Source organism: Gymnoscopelus braueri, assembly GCF_963280865.1.
Source record: "Gymnoscopelus braueri genome assembly, chromosome: 11".
In the NCBI taxonomy this organism is placed as follows: domain Eukaryota; kingdom Metazoa; phylum Chordata; class Actinopteri; order Myctophiformes; family Myctophidae; genus Gymnoscopelus; species Gymnoscopelus braueri.
Window position 1 is genome coordinate 30,809,126 of NC_137613.1, and position 21,960 is coordinate 30,831,085.

Below are 21,960 nucleotides of genomic sequence, written 5' to 3' on the forward strand. Positions count from 1 at the left end.
TTTTAATATTTGATGGAATATGATGCAGAAGCCACCTTGCTGTGCGTGAGAGCTGATTAGCTGTGCAGAGATAAGGTTATCTCCCAGCCCTCCTGTGCTATACCTCTCCATTAGTGTCAGCTGGAACAGGTAATTGTCCTTCGGTGGGCCCTCCTCCTCCTCCACCTCGCTGTAGGTTTTCTGTGTCTCGCATCAGGTACACGGGGCATCCACTCAACACGCCGCGAAGCAGCCTTGCCTTAATGAGCCAAGCGTGGAAGAAGCCCCCGTGAAAATGTACTGAACGCTCGCTTCGCTTTCACTTGGCTCTCCTTGGCAGCACTCGTCCCCGCGGTGTCGACTCTGTCAGCAGCCCGACTGCTTGACAGCGTTCCAAACTCTTGCCGGCTTACAGTAGCATGCAATGTGAGTCGAGGCTAGTTCGCAGAGAGATTCCTGTTCATTATTTGTTTTTTGTTTAGTTTTTTTATAAGTGTTATTTCCCCACCTCCCAACCCCTCACCCTCTACCAATATATACCAGACAATTTTTCTGTTTTTGGTCGCTTTAACACTTGCCAAACGTTTGGCAGTTGGACAGCAGTTTCGGATTCTTTGTGAAATAGGGATGCTTTGTTAAGCAGAGGGCTGCGGTGTGGGGGAGGTCTTGCATTCTATGTTTCTGTATTGCATGTGGAGCTGGCTGGCATCTGCACAAAGGCGTGCGTGTGCATATTGTGCAATGGGAGTTGTAGCTTTGCCAATGTGACCAAGGCACAGTATCCGCGGCTGACCCACTATTACCTGCATTTAGCAAGGCTGGAAGTAAAAGGGCCAACTGGCTTTCAAAGTCAGTTTATTTGGCTCATCAACAACAAAGTTGAGGTGATCTTTAGCCTATGGATGGAAAAACTTGCTGAAAAAGTGCCTTTTCTTTTATGCATGGGTATTTTATCAAAGGCCTGTGAAAAGGGTGGGGAGAACCCGTAGCTTTCTATCACGTATTTTTGTTCTTCCTTTGTACTTAACCAGCCCCATTTGTTTTGTTCTTCCCTTTCAGGTTCAACTACAGATCAACGCATCATCTCACCACCAATGGCTTCTACGAGTTCCTTAATTGGTTCGACGAGAGAGCGTGGTACCCGCTGGGCAGGATTGTCGGGGGCACGGTAAGGTTTTGCACTCAACTCCCAGTCCCCTTCTATGCTTGTGTCTTTAGACCGTGGCTAGGAAATGATCTAACGATTGCAGAAGCTGTTTTCCTATATATATGCGGTCAGGTCCTGCATTTTACATGAGCGCTGGTGAGGCTCTGAAAACAGGAATTGTTTTAGAAACTGTGACAGCACAAGTGCAGGATAAGTGGCGAGTGGAGGCATCGTAACAATGGCTACTGTGCTGAGGGCTGCACACAGCGCGGTATGCAGCTCAAACCACATCATAAAGCATCGGGAAGAAAAGGCCTTTATATATTGCCATTCTACATATGTTGGAGTCACAATTGGGTCAGAGAGTATGTGCCCATAATTCTAAGCATTTAGCCATCACATAGTGCCAGATGGCTGGGGGGGGGGGGGGTTTACTGAATCTAGACTATTCAAAGTGTCAGGCATGTTGTCGATCACACAACAAGTATTCTACACTTTCAAATACCTCCCTGAAGGTTTTTTCGGAACTTTGTGACACGTATTGTATTTTTTTCCTGTTTGGAGATGTGGGATGTTAGCCTGGGGGGGTTCAGGTGAGGACGGTGCTTTAGTGCTTTATACCTTGCAGATCCCCCCCACCCTCCCTCCCCCTCCTCCCCCTCCTCCCCGAACCACTTGCTGGACACAGCATGGGTCCCATTCTTCCTCGGCCAGCGAAGGGGTACAAGCCGCTTATCTGGATGGATACTCGCTCCTCTGCTGTCACGGTGCAGCCCTGCCTGTTTACCAACTACTGCAGAATTTGTGTGAAAGTGCAACATTTTCCGTGTGAAGAATTACTACCTGCCGACGGAGTGGTCATTTATCTCCCGATCGTTTCCCCCCCCTGCCTCCCTCCCCTCAGCCTTCTGTCTGCAGCCCTGCCACCAGGGAGCTTGCTGGACTGTGTGAGTCACAATCGCAAACGCTTTGTGTTGGCCAAGTGGTTTTTACGACTGAGGAATTTACCTCTGTGGATTCCTCGACGATCCAATCGTTTTATAAGTGAAGAGATGTGAAAGGAAACGTTTGAGTCGTAACACTGGAAAAGTTTGATTTTGAGATATCTCATGTAAAAGTAGACATTTTGGCCTAAGGCTGGCACTTCAAGTTGGGTTCATCCTCAGCAAAGCGTGGAGGTGCACACTGCACAGCAAATTCCATGGCAATCCAGCCCGTATCCAGCCAGATAACTTTTGGGACAAAAAGTGGACGGACGAAAGGATAGACCGACATTGCCATCCATAGAGCCCTGCCGCTAGCGTGGCTAAGAATAGAATTTAAAACTCAAAAAATGTAGGCAAAGGGAATAGGTTCACCTAAATACTGAATCTAAACTATAAAGAGGAAACGAGCTGCTGGGCAGAGTGTAATGCATACATGTACTGTATGGTACATGTACCACTATATTTATGTGATATGTAAGTATACATAGTTATCTATTGTCAACTCTATCCTCTATGTAATTGTCTAGTCTCATAATAATAACGCATATGAGACAATAAACTTAACAGATCACGTAGAATGTGTTCACAGCTATATTGCAAGGTGCACACATACAATATGTTCCTGCAACTACAATGAATAAATGAGAAGACTCATTCAACCATAGATAATAATAATAATAATAATATATAATGTAAAGTAATATTTGGCTGTACACATGGGATAATACAGTGTGAGCACGTTGGTTATGAGAAAATAACTGCACTTCAGTGCAAAACGTAGCAACCCCTCTTGTGCAGTTATTTACTCATAACGGACTTGCTCCAAGTGCCTTATTCCTGCTTCATACATGTACTGTATATTCTACAATTCCTCTATGACATTTCATTTGTTTTTACTCACCGTCACCGATCATCGCCCAGATGCGTTGAATGAGTAATTATTGTGGCTAATGATGATGCATCTGGACAACAAAATGCTATTTCTTTGCTGCTAACGTGAATCTAGAAATGGCTCCCTGCTGGACTCTTAACTGGAAGGCCACTCGCTCTGGTTTCTCTCCCTTTCTCTAACCGTGTCTGTCATCGTCTCTTTGTGTCCGTCTCTCTCTATGTGACTGCCATTTTCTCGGACACTGGCCGTTTCTCTTTTTAATAATCATCATTACTTTTGGCTTTTCTCTCACTCCTCTTTGCCTCTCACCCCATCCTCTGTCCCTGTTTAATCGTTCTCTCTTTCTCTCTCTCGTGATAGAGGGACCTGGTACTGCTGTCCTTATTGGAGGTCAGCTCTGAACAGTGGAGACAGCCATACGTTGGCTCTCAGGATCGCTATCACATACCGTTATCATTACAGCGGCGAGCAGATGGCACCGGGCGAGGGCTGTAGCTACATAGACCTGGTGTTTTATTAGCATTGTGGCTGCTACACAAGGGACCCAAAGAATTTGGAGCCCATAAACCCTGTCAGCATTCATCTGTCATAGGCAATTACCATCAGCTGATAATCGACTATGACAAGCTGAGCCTGTAATATGGGATACAGCGGATCTGCTTGCTACAGTACTCACATACTTGGATTAGGGCTGGTACTCATAGTCGAGTAGCGGCCTTGAAACTTGTAATTGGACCCTGGAGAGCACATGGGTTTAATTAATTTTGTTTGATTTGGGTGGCTGCCGAGCTCGCGCGTGTGCTTCACACATTCAAAATAAGCCCGCACGACTTTATTTGTCCATTCTGACGGCTTCGGTTGGCATTACATGCATGCATGAACGAGCAAATGAAAGGGAAGCAAACCCCTGAGGAATTCATGCGTGATTTATGTTCAAGTGGGTGATAGCCAGTTTGGCCTTTCCCTGCCCTGATTGGAACGGGTCTCTTTTTCCAGACTAGTGATATTTGCCTGTTGGGAAAGAGGGATACTAATGAAGATGACGTTTTTCTGCAACATTTTAACCCATTAAGACCTGAAGCCGATTCTACAAATGTCTAAAAACGTATGTTTCTATATCAGTGGTGCTCAAACTTTCATGTCAAGGACCCCCAAAAAAATATGTATTTGGCCGCCGACCTCCATCTCAAAATGTTTTGTTCCAGGGACCCCCAGAAGTAAATAATAGAGTAAAAAAAATCGCTTTAAAACAATATATTTTCAAAGATTTGCACACATTTTCACGATTTTTCAAAAATAGCAGATCTACAAGCTCATAGTGCGGCACTCGGTGCCGCGCTATGAGCTTGTATATCTGCTATTTTTGAATAGCGAAAGTGTAAAATAATGCTTTTTAGCTCATATCAAGAAGTGACACAGATGCGTTCCAGGTCTTAATGGGTTAATTTGCTCGTCAGTGTGAACCCCCCCTAATGTAGATCAAAACACTTCAACGTTTCTCAGAGAGTCAGTAGGATAGCAGCCAGAGAGGAGTAGCTGAGCTGTTGCGTAAAAAGCTTATAATAGATAAATGTGTACAGATTACAAGACATACTTTCCTGGATTGGAATGTTGAACAATCTTGAACAACCCTTGGAAGAGATTGACATTTAGGATGCTATCCCAGTAATCCTGTACGGTGTTCCCTCGCTGCCCAGCCGGCTACGTCTCCCGCTGGGGGCTTCTCCCTCGGCATGTGAGCCAGTAGGGTGCAACAGCAGTGACAAAACACAGACATGTGTGGGGGAGGAATTGATTGGCATGACGACTAAATTGCGAGGGAAAAAAAACGGTAAAAAAGAATTGGCTACTCAAAATGTTAGAAAAAATGATATTAGTTGGTGTTTTGTGGGAATGTTGTTGATGTGGTTTGGGAGTTAGGCCTGTCCCCGACTAAGGATTTGTTTAGTCGAATCTAATTGGCGACTAATTGCCAATAGTCAACTGGCAGTCGACTAATGCAACAAAAAAAAAGCCAAAATACATTTTATTTCAAAGGGCCAAGTCTACACAGTTTGTTTTGTGTCTCCAGCAGAGTTTCTAGTGTCTATCTCTCTCTGGAAGAGGTTGCACATGAACTCTGCAGCCGCACTGAGGCGCTCCAACACAAACAATACCAATACAAAGACGAGGAATAAGAAGAATAAAGTGGAAGTTACGTGTGGTTGCAGGTGTAGACTTGGCCAAAAAACGATTAAAAACATTTTTGGCCCTTAAAAAGACTAGATTCGACTAAGAGACACGCAGTCGACTCGGACCCCCCGCGACTAACCAGTCGACTATTCGACTTAGTCGAGGTCAGGCCTAGGGGAGGTACAACATTTGTCAGGTGTATTCCTTATGACAGTATTTCTCCAGCTGGGCCCCACAGACTCCCGGGGGTCTGTGCAGGTGGTCTGATGAAAATTCTTGAAATTGTAGTATTTTAAAGTCTCTAACATTTCTTTGTTTTTCTTTTCAATTTTTTTATGTTGCTCTGCTTTACTAGTTGAATAATTGCACCTGATAAACACTTTTGCCTAAACACTCACACAGCACTGCCCTCCACTCCACACAATCGATCTTGGACTAGTCTACGGTATTTGCTGAATTTCCTGCTCGGTCAATAAAATAAATCAAATTAAATACAATTTCCATACCTTAACGTGGTTGTTTCTTGACCCCCTGCGACAGCAACCAATCAATCAACTTTAAATTTGACAGCATGAGAGAACTGCGGCCACAGCTAGCATTTATTTGCAATGACAATTTCTCCCACATTGGGCACATACTCAGCATATTTCACACAAAGGCGACCCACAGAGAAATGCTAAGCTAAAATATGTGACTAGTTCATATTGGTGAACTACAGTAAAATCCTCTGTGTTAATTTAACCCATTAAGACCTGAAGCCGATTCTAATGTCTTCTAAATCCCAACAGTATTCTGAAAAAACATATGCTTCTATATCAGTGGTTCTCAAACTTTTTTATGTCAAACCCCCAAACTTATATGTATTTGGCCACGGACCCCCATCTCAGAATATGTTGTTCCAGGGACCCCCAGAAGCAAAGATTGGAGTTAATGTTCGCTTTAAAACAATATATATTCAAAGATTTGCACACATTTTCACGATTTTTCAAAAATAGCAGATCTACAAGCTCGTAGCGCGGCACTATGCTTTTTAGCTCAAATCAAAAAATGACACAGATGTCTTAATGGGTTAACTCCCGAGTGTACAAATGAAACCAAATGGACCCAAAAGGGTCCATTTGTTACAGTTTAGATTTTTGAACTTTAATACACAATAGATACATTTATGGGCTCCTTCATTACGTAATGTTGCTACCCTCCATGCTTTCCAGGAAGGCTACAAAATGGACACCAGAATGGATTTTTGGAATTTGACTAAAAAGCAAAGGAGAGGCCAAGAAGACCGACACGAGCTGACAATAATAAATGTAACATTATATTACGGAGCCAGATGGCATGTCACCTCCACCCTCCAAAGGGTTCAGGGGCATTTCCATCAGCAGGTGGAGAGGGGGGTCATTCCATGGCCATGCAGATTGCAATATGTCCCCTACATCACATGCAAATGAAATGCAGCATTAAAAGGGAACTCCAGAGTATGATGCTTAGGGGAGGTCGACGGCAGTCTTCGTAGTGCTCCAGCCACCTGGCTCAGTGAGAGGTTGATGAGTCTTTGTACTGCATGTAATGTTTTTTTTGTCGTTATCTTTATGCAGGGCCACATAGTGCCTTTGGTTGAAGGACACAGAAGTGAACTTAACTTGTCCTCCGGGCCATCTTGGCTGCGGGATCATAAAGTTTACTTGTCATTAATTCACTGGCCATTGGCCAAATTTCTTTAAAGAATAATGATGATAAAACAAAAATAAAGATGCTTTGAACAACAGTTGGTTGGTTACCTGCCAATGTTTGTGGTAGGATTAGGAAACTCATGAACGACTGCAAAAACTGTGCATCGGTTTGCTGGCTCGTGGGTATTGTATTGTTGTATCTCACACATTGGAGACAAACGCATGTGTGAAGGACTCTGTACTGACTCCAGTATATAATATGTGGACTGTACTGTAAATTGAGAGGCTGTACAGAGAACTTGTTCTGAGCCACGTGGCCCTCTGGGATAGCTATTAGCTAGAATCCCACCTGTTTTTGTTTGCATGAGCTATATTAAGAGAGACAGTTATTGTCTGAACAGACGAGTGCCCTGGTCCCCAAAGAGAGCCGTGGGTTTACTGGCACACTGAGGGTTGGAAATCATGTGCGAGAGCTCGTTTGCATCCAGCCTGGGCATCGAAATCGCACCGAGAGGAGTGCCTAAGTTCATTTGAAATTGGTGCATGCATCCTTGTTCAATGGCCATGCCGTAATGCAATCAGACTCCCAGACCTCACTTTTAGCGCACTCGATGTAGAGTTCATGAATTAGTGAGTTTTTTATGTCCCCTTGGGTTCTCAAGATCAGGATTCAGTTCAAGTACAGCCAATTCCCAGATGTACGCAGATTGTGAGACAACAGTGGTATGACCGAGTGCCGCGCTATGAGCTTGTAGATCTGCTATTTTTGAAATATCTTGGGGAAAAAAAATTGTTGATTAAACACCTGTCCGGACCTTGCATTGTCCATGTACACACTCCAGAAAGCCTCTGGCATCACTCAGGACTAATCAGGAAGCTTAATTGACCAAAGTTCCCAAGCACTTTGCTTTGCTGAAAGAGAGTAACAAACATTCTTAAACTGTGTTAACCTGTTGGTGGGCATATGGTGTCGGCTGAACCTTTCAGTGCAGTTAATCTTTTTTTTTTGGCACTTAAAAAAACTAAAAAACAAAAACAAAACATTTCCTCGCCAATGTAGTTGTCAGTTCCCCTTGAACAATACCTCCACTGTTTTTTTTATTTGTTTTGCTTTGAATTTAGATTAGCCAATTATTTGTCCCTTTTTATTTAATCCTCCCCACACATTTCTGTGGTTTGCCACGGCTGTTTTTACCCTGCTGGCACACCTCGAGGTGAGGAGGAAAAGACCCCCCCCCATCAATAAAAATGTAATTAAAATCGGTTCTCAATTAATTTTTATAATCGATTGAATAGATAAGTTCTATTGGCTGTTGAAGTCCTAGTTTGAACTCTGCCTCATCTGAGGTGATCCATGTACATACAGCTAATTTAGCGGTACAGTGACTGCTAAACGAGGCAAAATCTGAGGTCCTCCTATTTGTCCCCCCAAATACCACCCAATCCTTCAAGTCATACTTCGGCAGCATGTCCAATAGTGTTATGCATGCAGCCTATAATCTGCTTGTGATTTTTGACTCAAACCTCTCTCATTCGATGGACGATTCAACTGACGAGGGTTGTACAATCATGCTTCCTCCAACTGAGAAACACAGCCCGAATGAAGTCTTTCCTGTCATTTGCAGACCTTGAAAACGTAATCCATGCTTTTATTTTGTCGCACTTAGACTGCTGTAACTCCCTGTACTCAGGGCTCAGTAACAAAAAACAAAACATCTCCAATAGGCAATTGGTGCAAAATTCAGCCGCTTGACTGTTGCCTATGAGTTTAGGAATAAGAATTTATTTAAAAATCTTACTGATGATTTTAAAGCCTTGTAAGGCCAGGCTCCAGTTAGATTTAAAATATGCTGGTCCTATTTGAGTCAAAGCACAGCCTGAGATGATCAAATAGGGCCCTCTGGGTTGTTCCTAAAACTCACCTCATTACCTGGGGAAATTGGACTTTTGTGGAACTTTTTTGGAACGCCCTGCCTGGGGAACTGTGGCGAGCAAAGTATCTTCCTTCAACGCACTTCTGAAAATGTACTTTCAGTTCATTTAGTGCCTCTGTTTTGTATTTGTCTTATTTGATGTGTATTTTATATAATCGGATGCTGCGTTCATGTTTTGAGGCATTTTGTTTGGAGGGCAATCTTAGCCAATCAGGATGGAATTTGAAAAAGACAGATCCGTCTTTATCACATGACTATAGAGATCATGTGTATAGATTGACAGGATGTTTGGACAAAAATCTGCAGTAGTAATATAAAAAAAAGGTTTCGCAAAACCGGCCTCCTGGTGGCGCTATAGCTGATGTGAAACATTTGGGGCAGAGGTTCTGCTCTGTGTACACAGTTTCACATTGATCGGGCCAGCGGTGCTGGAGATTAGCTGTACACGGACGGGCGGACACGCACACACACACCCATGGACAATAATGTACTATTTTTTATTATTTCCTCTTTCTACTTTCCTGTCAATCATAAAGCAAAGCAATAAAAATAAATATTGCCCACAAAAATAATAAATGTCATTGAAGGAATTTCTGCAGTCATAGAATAAATTAATTAGCACTTGGATTCGATTCAGGGGCAAACGTCTGAAAGTTGGAGCTTCTGTCGGTGACAGTCAATTAAAAACATTCCGAAAGAGAAAACTACGCCCCCAGAACGTGAATGTTGTCAAGTGACAGAAAACTGAAAAGACTAAAGACTTTACAGTAGTTGCACTGGGAAGCCAAAGTTGTTCATGGCAGGCAGACCCGTTGCTATGGTTACTTTAGCATCCACCGTGAGAAATTGAGAGAGTGGAGTTGACTTCCCTTTGTCCGTACATTCACCAGCTATCTGCATACTGTTGTGTACACATCCAGGGTTGCCAGATCTGATTATTATAAGTTCCCCGCAGGATTTGATTTGAAAATAGCCGATCTACAAGCTCACAACGCGTCGCATCGCGACGCGTTGTGAGCTTGTAGATCTGCTATTTTCAAATGGCTAATGTACATGTTAAAGTGCTCATGTGGCCATAGTCGCTTCTTTTGGGCTGGTTTTCCTAGACCCTGGTTGCTTGTTTCTCTCACAGGATCTGGCAACACTGTACACATCCACATTCACTCTCGTTTTACTTTTAGGTTTGTGTTTTTTGTAACATTTCTCTTCAGATAGTTAGACTGGGAAATCTGACGCATGTTCTTCTTGCCAGTATGTAGAACATCTGCTCAGGATGCAAGAACGTGAAACGCGGTCCAAACGACGTCTCTGACAGCAGTGTCCTGGTGTCAATTCATTTCAATGTTGTTATCGTGCCAAATCACGAGCTGTTCCAGAACATTTTACTTCTAGAGCAGAGACCCAACTTTGTCCTACAAACTCGACCTCTGCTTATTACTTTTCCTCTTTTTCCTTCATTCTCTCTCTCATTTTCTGTCCTGCTGTTCTCTTTCCCACTGTCTCTTTCCCATCATTTTCCCAGTTCTTCTATTCTCTCTCATTACTTCTCCTCCCCTCGCCACTTCCTTCTGCCGTCCACCCATCTTTCTCTCAATATCTTCGTACTACTAATTTAAGGAATCTCTGTCTCCTCAGTGGGTTGAGCAATTGATCTGAACTTCCCCACGGGCATTGACCATGAACATATGAAGACGGTGACAAAGCCTGTTTTTCACTTTCCCCAAGTGTAATGCAGTCACGCTACGCACACGTGCTGTAAAGACTGAACGAACCAAGACAGAGGCAGAGGGTTTTGAGTGCACAAAATAACAGATTTATTGGGGGGATTCCTTACAACAGCAGGGTGGGGGGGGAATTAATCAAACAATTCCAACAAAACTTCTTCCCGGATCGGGGTATCGTTCCAATTAGATATGAGCGTCCTATGTTGCCTAAAACAAATAGAAAACATCAAATTAGTTTCATGTCTTAACCGCACAACTAATATTGAGGAAGTGGAGTATGTCGCTTACCGCCCGAGCAGAGTCCTTCCACCAAGGAGAGCCAGCCAGAACTGAGGGAGTGTGAGCACCTTTATAGCTAGAGCTTGATCAGACCCAACTCAGTGCAGCTGTCTCCAGCCTGTTAGTTGGAGGGCAGGTGTCATCACATCAAACTGATTAAGAACAGACCTAGGTACATACCTCCCCTCAATGAGCTGGCCCAGGGGCCGGAGCTGGCCTTGGTGCTGAACTCCTCCCTCAGAGCTCTGGCTAACCTGGTGGAAGCGCTCACCTGGCGTTCTAGACAGCGACACTCCACATACCCTCCCCCTAAGCTCGCCGCCTGGGGTGGGAGCTTCAAGTCCTTCCTCTTCGTACAACCGGGACATGGCATCTGCATGCTGGATGTCCTTTCCTGGTCGATGCTCCACTCTGAACTTGTAGTCCTGTAACTCAAGGAACCAGCGGGTGACTCTGTCGTTCTTATCCTTATTTGTGGACATCCACCTCAGTGGTGCGTGGTCTGTCACGAGGGTGAACTCCCTGCCCCATAGGTAGTACCTCAGGTGGTGTATGGCCCACTTTACCGCCAGGCACTCCTTTTCCACAGTCGAGTAGTTCTTCTCGTGTTTCAGCAGCTTCCGGCTGATGAATGTTATGGGATGTTCTTCTCCCTCAATGACCTGTGCCAAGACCGCCCCTATGCCAGTGCCCGACGCATCCGTGAGTAGAACGAAGGGTTTAGTGAAGTCAGGGGCCACCAAGACCGGCTCCTCACACAGGGCCCGTCTCAGTGTCTGGAAGACAGCCTCCGTCTCTTCCGTCCACTTAACATGGTGGGGCAGGCAGTTTCGGGTTAAGTCATAGAGGGGTGCTGCCACAGTAGCAAAATTTGCAATGAATTTCTGATAGTAGGACACCAGGCCGAGGAAAGATTTTACCTGTTTTTTTGTAACTGGCCGTGGCCAGTTTCGGATTTTCTCAACTTTCTGCGTCTGTGGCTTCACACACCCCCTCCCAATGGTGTAGCCAAGGTAGTCGGTCTCATTCAGCCCTAGGCGACACTTCCTGGCATTCGCCGTGAGCCCTGCCTGCCGGAGCGCCCCCAGAACGGCCTCCAGATGCTGCAGGTGGTCGGTCCAGGTGGAGCTGTGGATCACAATGTCGTCCAGGTAGGCCGCAGCATATTGTTGGTGGGGCCGGAGGACACGGTCCATCAGACGTTGAAAGGTGGCGGGGGCGCCATGGACGCCGAAGGGGAGGACAGTATACTGGAAAAGCCCGTCCGGGGTTGCGAAGGCGGTCTTCGGCTTGGCTCTCTCCGTCAAGGGGACCTGCCAGTACCCTTTTGTCAGATCCAGTGTGCTGACAAAGCGAGCGGGCCCCAGTCGTTCAATGAGCTCGTCGACGCGTGGCATCGGATAGGCATCGAAAAGAGAGACGTCATTGACCTTCCTAAAGTCATTACAGAAGCGTAATGTCCCATCCGGCTTCGGGACAATTACAATAGGGCTGGACCAGGGGCTGTACGACTCCTCAATCACCCCCAGCTCCAACATCTTTTTCACCTCTTCTCGTATGGCCTCTCGCCTGGCCTCCGGTATCCGGTATGGACGCTGTCGGACCACTGTCCCCCGGGGGCTTTGTATGTCATGCTTGATGACCGTCGTTCGTCCCGGCAGTTCCGAGAACACATCTCGGCTTCGACTTATGAGTTCTCTCAGGTCCTGCTGCTGAGGGGGCGAGAGGTCAGTGCCTGTGACAGGAGGAGGTGGGGTCTGAGGAGACACAGTAGTTAACAAGGCCGGGTTGGGTGGAACTTCTGCAGCATGCCACTTTTTAAGAATGTTAATGTGGTAGATTTGATGGCCCTTTCGCCGGCCCGGCTGGCTTACCCGGTAGTTCACTGGCCCCACCTTTCTGACCACCTCATAAGGCCCCTGCCACTTGGCAAGGAATTTACATTCGTGACTCGGCACGAGCACCAGAACCTTCTCGCCCTCCTGGAACTCACGAAGGCGGGCACCTCTGTTGTAGGTTCGGCATTGGGCCGCTTGAGCCTTCTCCATGTGCTCCCGCACCACCGGCCAGACGTTCTTCATCCTGGTCTGCATCTGGTCCACGTGCTCAATAATGCTTCGGTGGGGAGACGGTTGGCTTGCCCAGGCTTCCTTAGCTAGGTCCAGAAGGCCCCTGGGGTTTCGACCATACAACAGTTCAAAGGGTGAAAACCCTGTGGAGGCCTGGGGTACTTCGCGGATAGCAAAGAGAACATACGGCAATAACTGGTCCCAGTTCTTTCCGTCTACGTCTGTCAGCTTGGTGAGCATCTGCTTTAAAGTCTTGTTGAACCGCTCTACTAATCCGTCCGTCTGGGGATGGTAGACGGAGGTACGCACCTGTCTCACTTTTAACCACTTACACAGGGCGGCCATGATTCGTGACATGAAGCAGCTTCCCTGGTCTGTTAAAACCTCCTCTGCTATCCCAACCCGGCTAAACAATAGGAACATCTCTCTGGCCACGTTCTTGGCCGTGGCAGTGCGAAGGGGAATGGCCTCAGGGTATCGTGTGGCGTAATCCAATATGACCAGAATGAACCTGTGGCCCCGGGCAGACTTCGGGAGGGGTCCGACGATGTCCATAGCCAGTCGGGTGAATGGGGTCCCAATAATGGGCAGTGGTATGAGGGGATTACGCTGGTTCGGCCGTGGTGCGGACTTCTGGCATTCCGCACAGCCCCTGCAGAAATCCTCCACCGCTCTTTTCACACCTGGCCAATAGAAACGGCCCAGGATGCGGTCATACGTCTTTTGGACTCCCAGGTGGGCCCCCAGCTGGTGAGTGTGGGCTAGGTAGAGGACTCGGGAGACATAAGACTTAGGTACCAACAGCTGTTCAATTACGTCCCCCCCCTTAGCTTTCACTCCCCGATATAACAGGCCATTTTTCACAACAAAATAAGGAGGGGCCAGTTCACTCACCCCCTCGCCGAGTCGGCCATCCACTGCTGACACATTCTGTCTCGCGGTCTCCAAGTTGGGGTCGCCCCATTGGGCGCTGGCGAAGCCCCCAGCATGGGTTGGGCCCGCCGTCTCCAGGCGGGGAAACTCAGAGAAGGGTTCAGTCTCTGTGTTCTCGGAGGGGTCCCCCGCCTCGTTCGCTGCGGCCGTCGCCCCTTCCTCCTCACTGGCAGCACCATCTCCCTCTGAACTTTCAGTACGTGGAGCCTCCGAATCCGGCTGGAACACAGGGCAGGCAGGTATGGCTGTGACTCGGGACGCCCGTCTGGCCCGTCGTCTCTGGGGCCTTGGGGTCTCCCGACGCACTCCAGCCGACCAATACCGGTCAAAGAGGACACAATCGGAGCCGATGAGGAGTGGCACTGGTAGGTTGGGCACGACACCAGCCGGCACGGTGGCATCTCCTCGGGGCGTCTGGATGCGAACCTGAGTGACCGGATAATGCCGCATGTCCCCGTGCACACACGTCACCGGGACGGTGGTGGTCCCAGTCGGGCCTGCCAGGTCCGCCCGGACCAGCGTGACCGCACTGCCCGAGTCCAACAGTGCAAGGGCGTCGGTGCCATCCACCTTCACCGGGAGCAAGGCGTGTCGGTGGCCCACCGGAGTGTTGGAGGAGGAGGTGTGTAGGCTGCGTCGCGGTGCATCGGAGCTCGCTGCGGAGGCCATGGTGACATCTCGCTCTGGGCAGGCCCACGATATATGGTCCTCCTGACCACAAACATAACACTTCCTCGGCGATGACCGGGCCGGTCGGTCGGTCGTTGGTGCAGGTCTAAAGGGGGGCGGTGGCTGTGCAGGCGGCGTCCCCCGCCTACGTTCTCGGCTGGTCCTCTCGTCAGCGGCCCCCCGAGGGGCCTCCACTTTCATCGTCTTCATCATTTCCAGGCTGACCTGGTAGTTCTCCAGGAGGGCAACTAGGTCTTCTACGGCCCCAGGGCTGACTTGGGCAGCATATTTTCGTGCATCGGGCGGCAACGCTCTTATACATCTGTCAATAATCAACCTCTCTATCCACGGAGGCTCCCCCGGATATGTGAGCCAACTTTGGGCGTGCCGCACCAGGGCGGCTACCTGGGCCCGTGGGGCCTGAGCGGGGTCGTAGGTCCAGCCATGGTAGCGTTGGGCCCGGGCCGGCAGACTATACCCGTGTCGGGCAAGGATGGCCGCTTTCAGCTTGGGGTAGTCCCTTGCGTCGGCCACTGGTAGGTCACGGGAAACGCGCTGGGTGTCCCCGGTCAGGAACGGGGCAATTATACCGGCCCAGTCGGCCGCTAGCCATCGCTCTCGCGCAGCTGTCCGCTCAAACACCTCTAAGTAGGCCTCGACATCGTCCTCAGGGGATAACTTGGTGAGCACATCACCAGGGGCTCGTGGGGTTCTATTGTCTCTGTCAATTTTCTTTAACAATTCCTGCACCGCATTTTGTAGTTCAGTCTGACTTTTTAGCAGAGCGGTGAGGGCGTGTGCGTGTTCCATGCTGTCTGGGGTTGGCGGCGATCAGTCTTTACCCGTATTCTCCACCATAATGTAAAGACTGAACGAACCAAGACAGAGGCAGAGGGTTTTGAGTGCACAAAATAACAGATTTATTGGGGGGATTCCTTACAACAGCAGGGTGGGGGGGGAATTAATCAAACAATTCCAACAAAACTTCTTCCCGGATCGGGGTATCGTTCCAATTAGATATGAGCGTCCTATGTTGCCTAAAACAAATAGAAAACATCAAATTAGTTTCATGTCTTAACCGCACAACTAATATTGAGGAAGTGGAGTATGTCGCTTACCGCCCGAGCAGAGTCCTTCCACCAAGGAGAGCCAGCCAGAACTGAGGGAGTGTGAGCACCTTTATAGCTAGAGCTTGATCAGACCCAACTCAGTGCAGCTGTCTCCAGCCTGTTAGTTGGAGGGCAGGTGTCATCACATCAAACTGATTAAGAACAGACCTAGGTACATACCTCCCCTCAATGAGCTGGCCCAGGGGCCGGAGCTGGCCTTGGTGCTGAACTCCTCCCTCAGAGCTCTGGCTAACCTGGTGGAAGCGCTCACCTGGCGTTCTAGACAGCGACACTCCACAGTGCCCACGGCCTATGGGCTCTGTTGTCACGGTGACGGTCCCCGCAGGCTATGGGAGCAGTATCCACTGAGTGAACTTAGCTTCGGGGCTACAGTTTACACACACACACACACACACACAACGGCAACGCCACACAGACAACGGGTAGAACACGCATCGCTACAAAGTCATAAAGGCGTTTCGTTTAGCGGCCGTGTACACAGACATCCTTGTGTAAGCTCAGGGTGGCTTTGTATGTATCGTCCATAGCACTCGAACGCACATTGACACGCTTGTAAGCCGGGTCATAAATGACCGGGTTGTCACACACACACACACACACACCAACAGGATCACATGAGCAGCGTTCCTCTCCAAAACTGTACAGTAACTATGCATACCAAGCACATAACCCAAAAGCCTGCATATAGTTTGGCCACAATCCCCGGGTATGAACTAGTTCTATATTCTGTATATTTTTCGTTTTTTGACTGCAACATATAGTAGATCCTACCTCAATAACCCAGTGGAGGTGCAATTCGAAATAGTACATTATGTATAACCTTGGTTCCTAATGTATTCATAATTTTTTTTCCCTCTGTATATTCCATATTCTGTATATTTTTGTTTTGGGCTGCACAAATACAGAGATATATCATACCACAGTAACCCAGGGAAGGTGCAATTCTAATCGTATAATATATTATATCCTAGTCTGTGGTCATTTACTACACCAAGGTCTGTGTGTACCGATGCTACTTTTGCACTATTATTAGGTTTACCTACATTGTACGCTTACAAAAATGAAATCTTGTACTAGTTTATATATGCTGGACTTTACTTGTAGCACAGTCTGCCGCACCAACATATCATTGCACATAGATGCACAGTATGTGACAAAATAAATATTTCAAATCTTTCAATCTCTTGCAGCCTCTCTATCCCTTATTTCACTGTGTCTCTCTTTGTCTGTCTATCAGCAGATCTCTCTCCGTCTCTCTCTCTCTCTCCGTTCAGCAGATGAAGGCCGTGTTCATTAATTGTGCATTAGTGTTCAGACTGGTTGCATCGTTTTGAAGCTGAATGAACAGATCTCTGTTAATATGATGGCCACCTTTTCTGCATAGCCCAACCCTTCTGTTCTTCACTTTTTCTTTTCAACCCCCTCTCTCTTCTTCTCCCTCCCTACCTCCCTCACTCCGGTCCCCAGAGGACAGCTGACAATTGTGCTTTCTCTGAAGTCGTAGATAAGGAGCCAGGGTGCACTCTGATGTGACAAGCCGTAACAATGGAACACTGTCAAGCCAATAAAGCGTCCCTTTTATTTCCAGGAGGAGAATCTCCCCACAGTGCCTTTTTTTTTTTCTCAAATCCATCAGGCCTTCGACTTGGAACTAAATGTGCGGTTAGGATAAAAGCGCGATGGAAAAGCCCCAAAGCATCTGTTTAGGGGGGGGGGGGGGCAAGACAGGTTGGACAACGCTCAAACCGCTAATAATTCCAGCAGTGGTTTTGTAAATGGCAGCAGCCCCGGGGTTCCATTTGGCCGCGGTCCATTCCGCAGGGCCTGAGAAAGGCTCATGCCGGCTGATTTAGGAGGCAGGGAAGGTGCATTAAGACCCACAGTTGATGGACTTTAAAGGTCTCCCGGGCTCCGGCTAATTAGAAATGTGTTCAGACCGGAGTGGAGCGGGCGGCACGTTGAGTTTGTGCCCTGTGACTACAGCACGCGGCCACGCACACACATTAGGGGGCATTACTGGGTCCTTAAAACGTATCCCACGCGGCTCTCCTCATGACCGCAGACTCGGTGTGCCTGGTGCATGGTCTTAATTGGAACCCTCTCATCATGCGATACAGGGTTGTTCTGTTCAGGTCCATGTCCCACTCCCGTCCTTCCCTCAACTGTATTAACCCATTAAGACCTGATGCCGTTTCTACAAATGTCTTCTAAATTCCGAAGGTTTTCAAAAAAACGTATGTCGCTATATCGATGGTTCTCAAACTTTTTTATAATTGTCATATGTATTTGGCCGCGGACCCCCATCTCCAAATATTTTGTTTCAGGGACCCCCAGAAGCAAATCTTTGTAGTTAAACATTTTCGCTTTAAAATAATATATATTACAAGATTTGCACACATTTTCACGATTTTTCAAAAATAGCAGATCTACAAGCTCGTAGCGCGGCACTCGGTGCCGCGCTACGAGCTTGTATATCTGCTATTTTTGAATAGCCAAAGTGTAAATTAATAAAAAATGGACACAGATGCGTTCCCGGTCTTAACACATTAACTGCCAAGACCGTAGTCCTACGGGCCGTTAAATCCAACTGTTAAGTGCCGAGACCGTAGCCCTACGGGCTGCGGTCTTTTCGCGCATGCGCGGTCCGGGTGCACTTTCGGAATTTTTTTGATCCACTTCCGTTTCCGGTTTGATGACAGGAAATAGAATTATTTGGGATCCGGTTTTCACGATCACGCCCGCCCTCGTTCTACAGACGAAACTGAAACTCAATTCTCTTCCTGTAGTTTTTTCTCCTCGCATTTCACTGTTTAACGTAATCCGCTCTAACTCAAACATGGATGCCCCGTTTGACACGTGGTTTTCACTGGGAGATACAGGGAGATCGCGCGGATGTAAACAGACTGTGTAGCGCTCAATCTTAAGGATTTTAACAAGATCTATGGCGACATGAAAAAAACAAAAAAACAACAAAAACACCTTGGCACTGGTGAGTACATTATGAGATTAGCCCTTGGCAGTGGATGTGTTAATGGGTTAATTCATTAACTACTCTGAAACTTCTGTACAAGTTCTCCTTGCACGGCGGCGGTAGCCAGCCTTCGTGTCTGATCCAAGGCAGATTCAATTAGCTCCTGTTCTTGTGATGCGTAGGAGAGAGGTGAGCCGCGCAGCACTAGCTTGACCTAGCCCCTCCCCCCCCGCCCCCTTGAGTTTGAACGCAATCCAATAGCAGCAGATCGACCGTCCATGAGACAGACAGGATGTGTTTTTAAATAGCACTAGTTCAAACTCTGGGTATAGTGTAGAGTTGAACCCGTACAGCTGGAGCTGTGCGTCTCGTCTCTCTTGTGCCTCGCCCGCCGTCCTTACATCTCTCTCTGACCTAACTCTATCGCTCTCCCTCGCTCTCTCTCTCCGCTGTCTTTGTCTCCCTTGCGCCCCTTTGTTTTGCCCTCCAACCTCCCCATCACTACACTATTCTTATCACTTATGATTACATCCCCTCCTGCCTCCTTGTTCACTCTCTCTCTCTCTCTCTCTCTCTCTCTCTCTCTCTCTCTCTCTCTCTCTCTCTCTCTCTCTCTCTCTCTCTCTCTCTCTGTATCTCTCTCTGTCCCTGTCTCTCTCTCTGTCCCTGTCTCTCTCTCTCTCTGTCCCTGTCTCTCTCTGTCCCTGTCTCTCTCTCTCTGTCTCTCTCTCTCTGTCTCTCTCTCTCTCTCTCTCTCTCTCTCTCTCTCTCTCTCTCTCTCTCTCTCTCTCTCTCTCCTCTCTCTCTCTCTCTCTCTCTCTCTCTCTCTCTCTCTCTCTCTCTCTCTCTCTCTCTGTTGCACTGATGCAAGTCCTGGTCCTCTTTTCAATTATGCATGAGGCAGGGTCACATTGATGCCAAACTAAACAGTTCTTTATGTTGTCACTGAAGGGCAGAAACCTTATATTTTGTATGTTTTTTTTTGGCAGATCTATAAGCTTACAGCGCGTCGCTAAGTGACACGCTGTAAGCTTATACAGTAGATCTGCTATGTATTTTTTTTATTTATATTTGCTAATGTATTTTTGATCATGGAAACAATTTTGACGATCATGCAAATATAATTGCGATTAGACGATTATGTTACAGCGACGACGTTTCTGACACGGTTTCTCTCCCTCCCAATACCCACTCTCTCTCCCTCTCTCCCTCCATCTCCAGGTATATCCAGGGTTGATGGTCACTGCGGGACTCATCCACTACGTTCTCAACCTGCTGCACATTACCGTCCACATCCGTGACGTGTGCGTCTTCCTGGCTCCGGTGTTCAGCGGCCTGACCTCCATCTCCACCTTTCTGCTGACCAAGGAGCTGTGGAACCAAGGCGCCGGCCTGCTGGCCGCCTGCTTCATCGCCATCGTCCCCGGTTACATCTCCCGCTCAGTGGCGGGCTCCTTCGACAACGAGGGCATCGCCATCTTTGCCCTCCAGTTCACCTACTACCTATGGGTACGCATTTGCACAGCACACGTTATCTTAAGACCTGACCTGAAGTTATTAAGACCTGAGGCCCATTCTACAAATGCCTTCTAAATCAGCAGTTCTCACACTTTCAAGATTTTTCAAAAATGTTCAAAAATAACAGATGTACAAGCCGATCTTGTATATCTGCTATTTTGGAATAGCCAACGCAAAAATCTAAAATGACACAGATGCCTTCCCGGTTTTAATGGATTAATATGATTAAACCCTTCAACAGTGTAGCTCTGCGTTTGTTTTAAAGATTTTATAGGGGGCATTTTATGCTTTATTTCATATAGTTCGGTGTAACTACGGCCCTGCTTGTCTCATCTGTTTAAGAAAGTAGGTAGCTGATATATTGTACTTTTACTTTTTTGCCGCACCCAAGCCGTGCTACTCATACGCTGAGTTGGTGGTGCCCGGGATCGAACCCATGACCTTGTGGTCCAAAGGCTCTACCGACTGAGCTACCCGGACAGAGAGGGAGAGGAAATCTAGGGCAGTTACAGAGGAGAGACATGCGAGACAAGACAGGGTTCATATTCGAACCCAGGTCATCGCTCTCACAAGGAGCATATATGGTCTGTGCACTAACTGGCTAAGTCACTAGGCACCATGTTTTATATGTTTTTACTTGCTGCTGCACTTAAGACTTGATGCAGTAAATGTGTAATGGGGGTTTGTCTCCATGGAGGTTATTAGCCTCTCAATGCACTCTCTCAATAGAAACTTTATGCTGGTACTCTCTTTATCATCCTTGGAATAAACACAACTTTACCTCTCCAGCAAGTGGGAGAAGCCATAGTAACGACCTAGAAACGAGCACCAGCTGAGTCAGTCTGCTGTCCGTAGCTAATGTTAGCCTAATAACTGTTAATACAATTGTCATTATGAATGGTGATGAGGCCGCCGCCTCAATGGTGTGGTTATCGGAAAATAATTAACACACTCCGACCAATCATGCTCCATGGCCATGCGGTATAAAAAGGTAAATTGCAGTAGACCAGCAGAGGGAAGATGTTTTCACTGAAGTGTTTCCTTAGACTAAACTTTAGACACCGACAGTAGCGCTGCAAACTGGCGATTTGGGGTTTTCAAGCCAACACAGACTCTGCAACTGCCTTCATTCTTCAACTGACATCCAAACTTTGTTTGGACTGTGTAGCCAGTAACTACTGAATGATGTCGCAGTGTTAAAGTGAGGTATGATGATTCAGAACTTCGGCAGTGCCAAAGAAAGTTCGGACAGAACATTGTTTGATTGCTCAGATGTTCAAGGTGGGTGTTATTTATTTTGTTTTGTTTCCGCATTCTGCCAGCAGCAAAAGCAGCAATAGTTCCAATTCAATCCATTTTATTTATAGAGCACATTTAGTGTTGAACCAAAGTGCTGTACACTCAGTAACAACAAAATACTAAAATATGCAAGAGCATTACAATACACTACACAATAAACAGCACAACATAGAGACACAATGCCTTGTAGATACGGCAACTTTCAGTTACATTTTCGAACGCCAAGGAGTACAAGTGAGTCTTCAAACGTGATTTAAACACAGGCAGGGTTTGAGACGCTCTAACATGGGGTGGAAGCACAGTTTGCCCGCTAGTTTATTTCGTTTTGAAGAGATGTTGGCTCATGAGCCATCTTCCAGGAGCTTCAAACACCTCTGTAATGCCTGTCTGAGTGACCATGCATAAACACAACCTGTTGTAAGAAATGGCAAAACCTTCTAATTAATTTATGGCTATATACGTCCTGGGCAAAGCAGTCACCCCATACTTTTCAGTAGGTACTTTTTTCAACAGCTTAATTAAAGTATGGACAAACTGTCCATGCACATATTTGGAACGGATGCTGCCCTCTATTGGGCAATTTCATTT

At 47.1% G+C, this 21,960-nt stretch overlaps 1 protein-coding gene across 1 annotated transcript in view; it reads left to right on the forward strand.

The window, feature by feature from the left end:
• Nucleotides 1-21,960, forward strand: part of LOC308095219 (dolichyl-diphosphooligosaccharide--protein glycosyltransferase subunit STT3B) — a 143,996-nt gene that overhangs the window by 54,755 nt on the left and 67,281 nt on the right. Inside the window, exons 2-3 of the mRNA XM_080442192.1 lie at nt 1,039-1,147; nt 19,777-20,064. Coding sequence (XP_080298318.1) covers nt 1,039-1,147; nt 19,777-20,064 — 397 coding nt within the window. The remainder of the gene's footprint in view (nt 1-1,038; nt 1,148-19,776; nt 20,065-21,960) is intronic.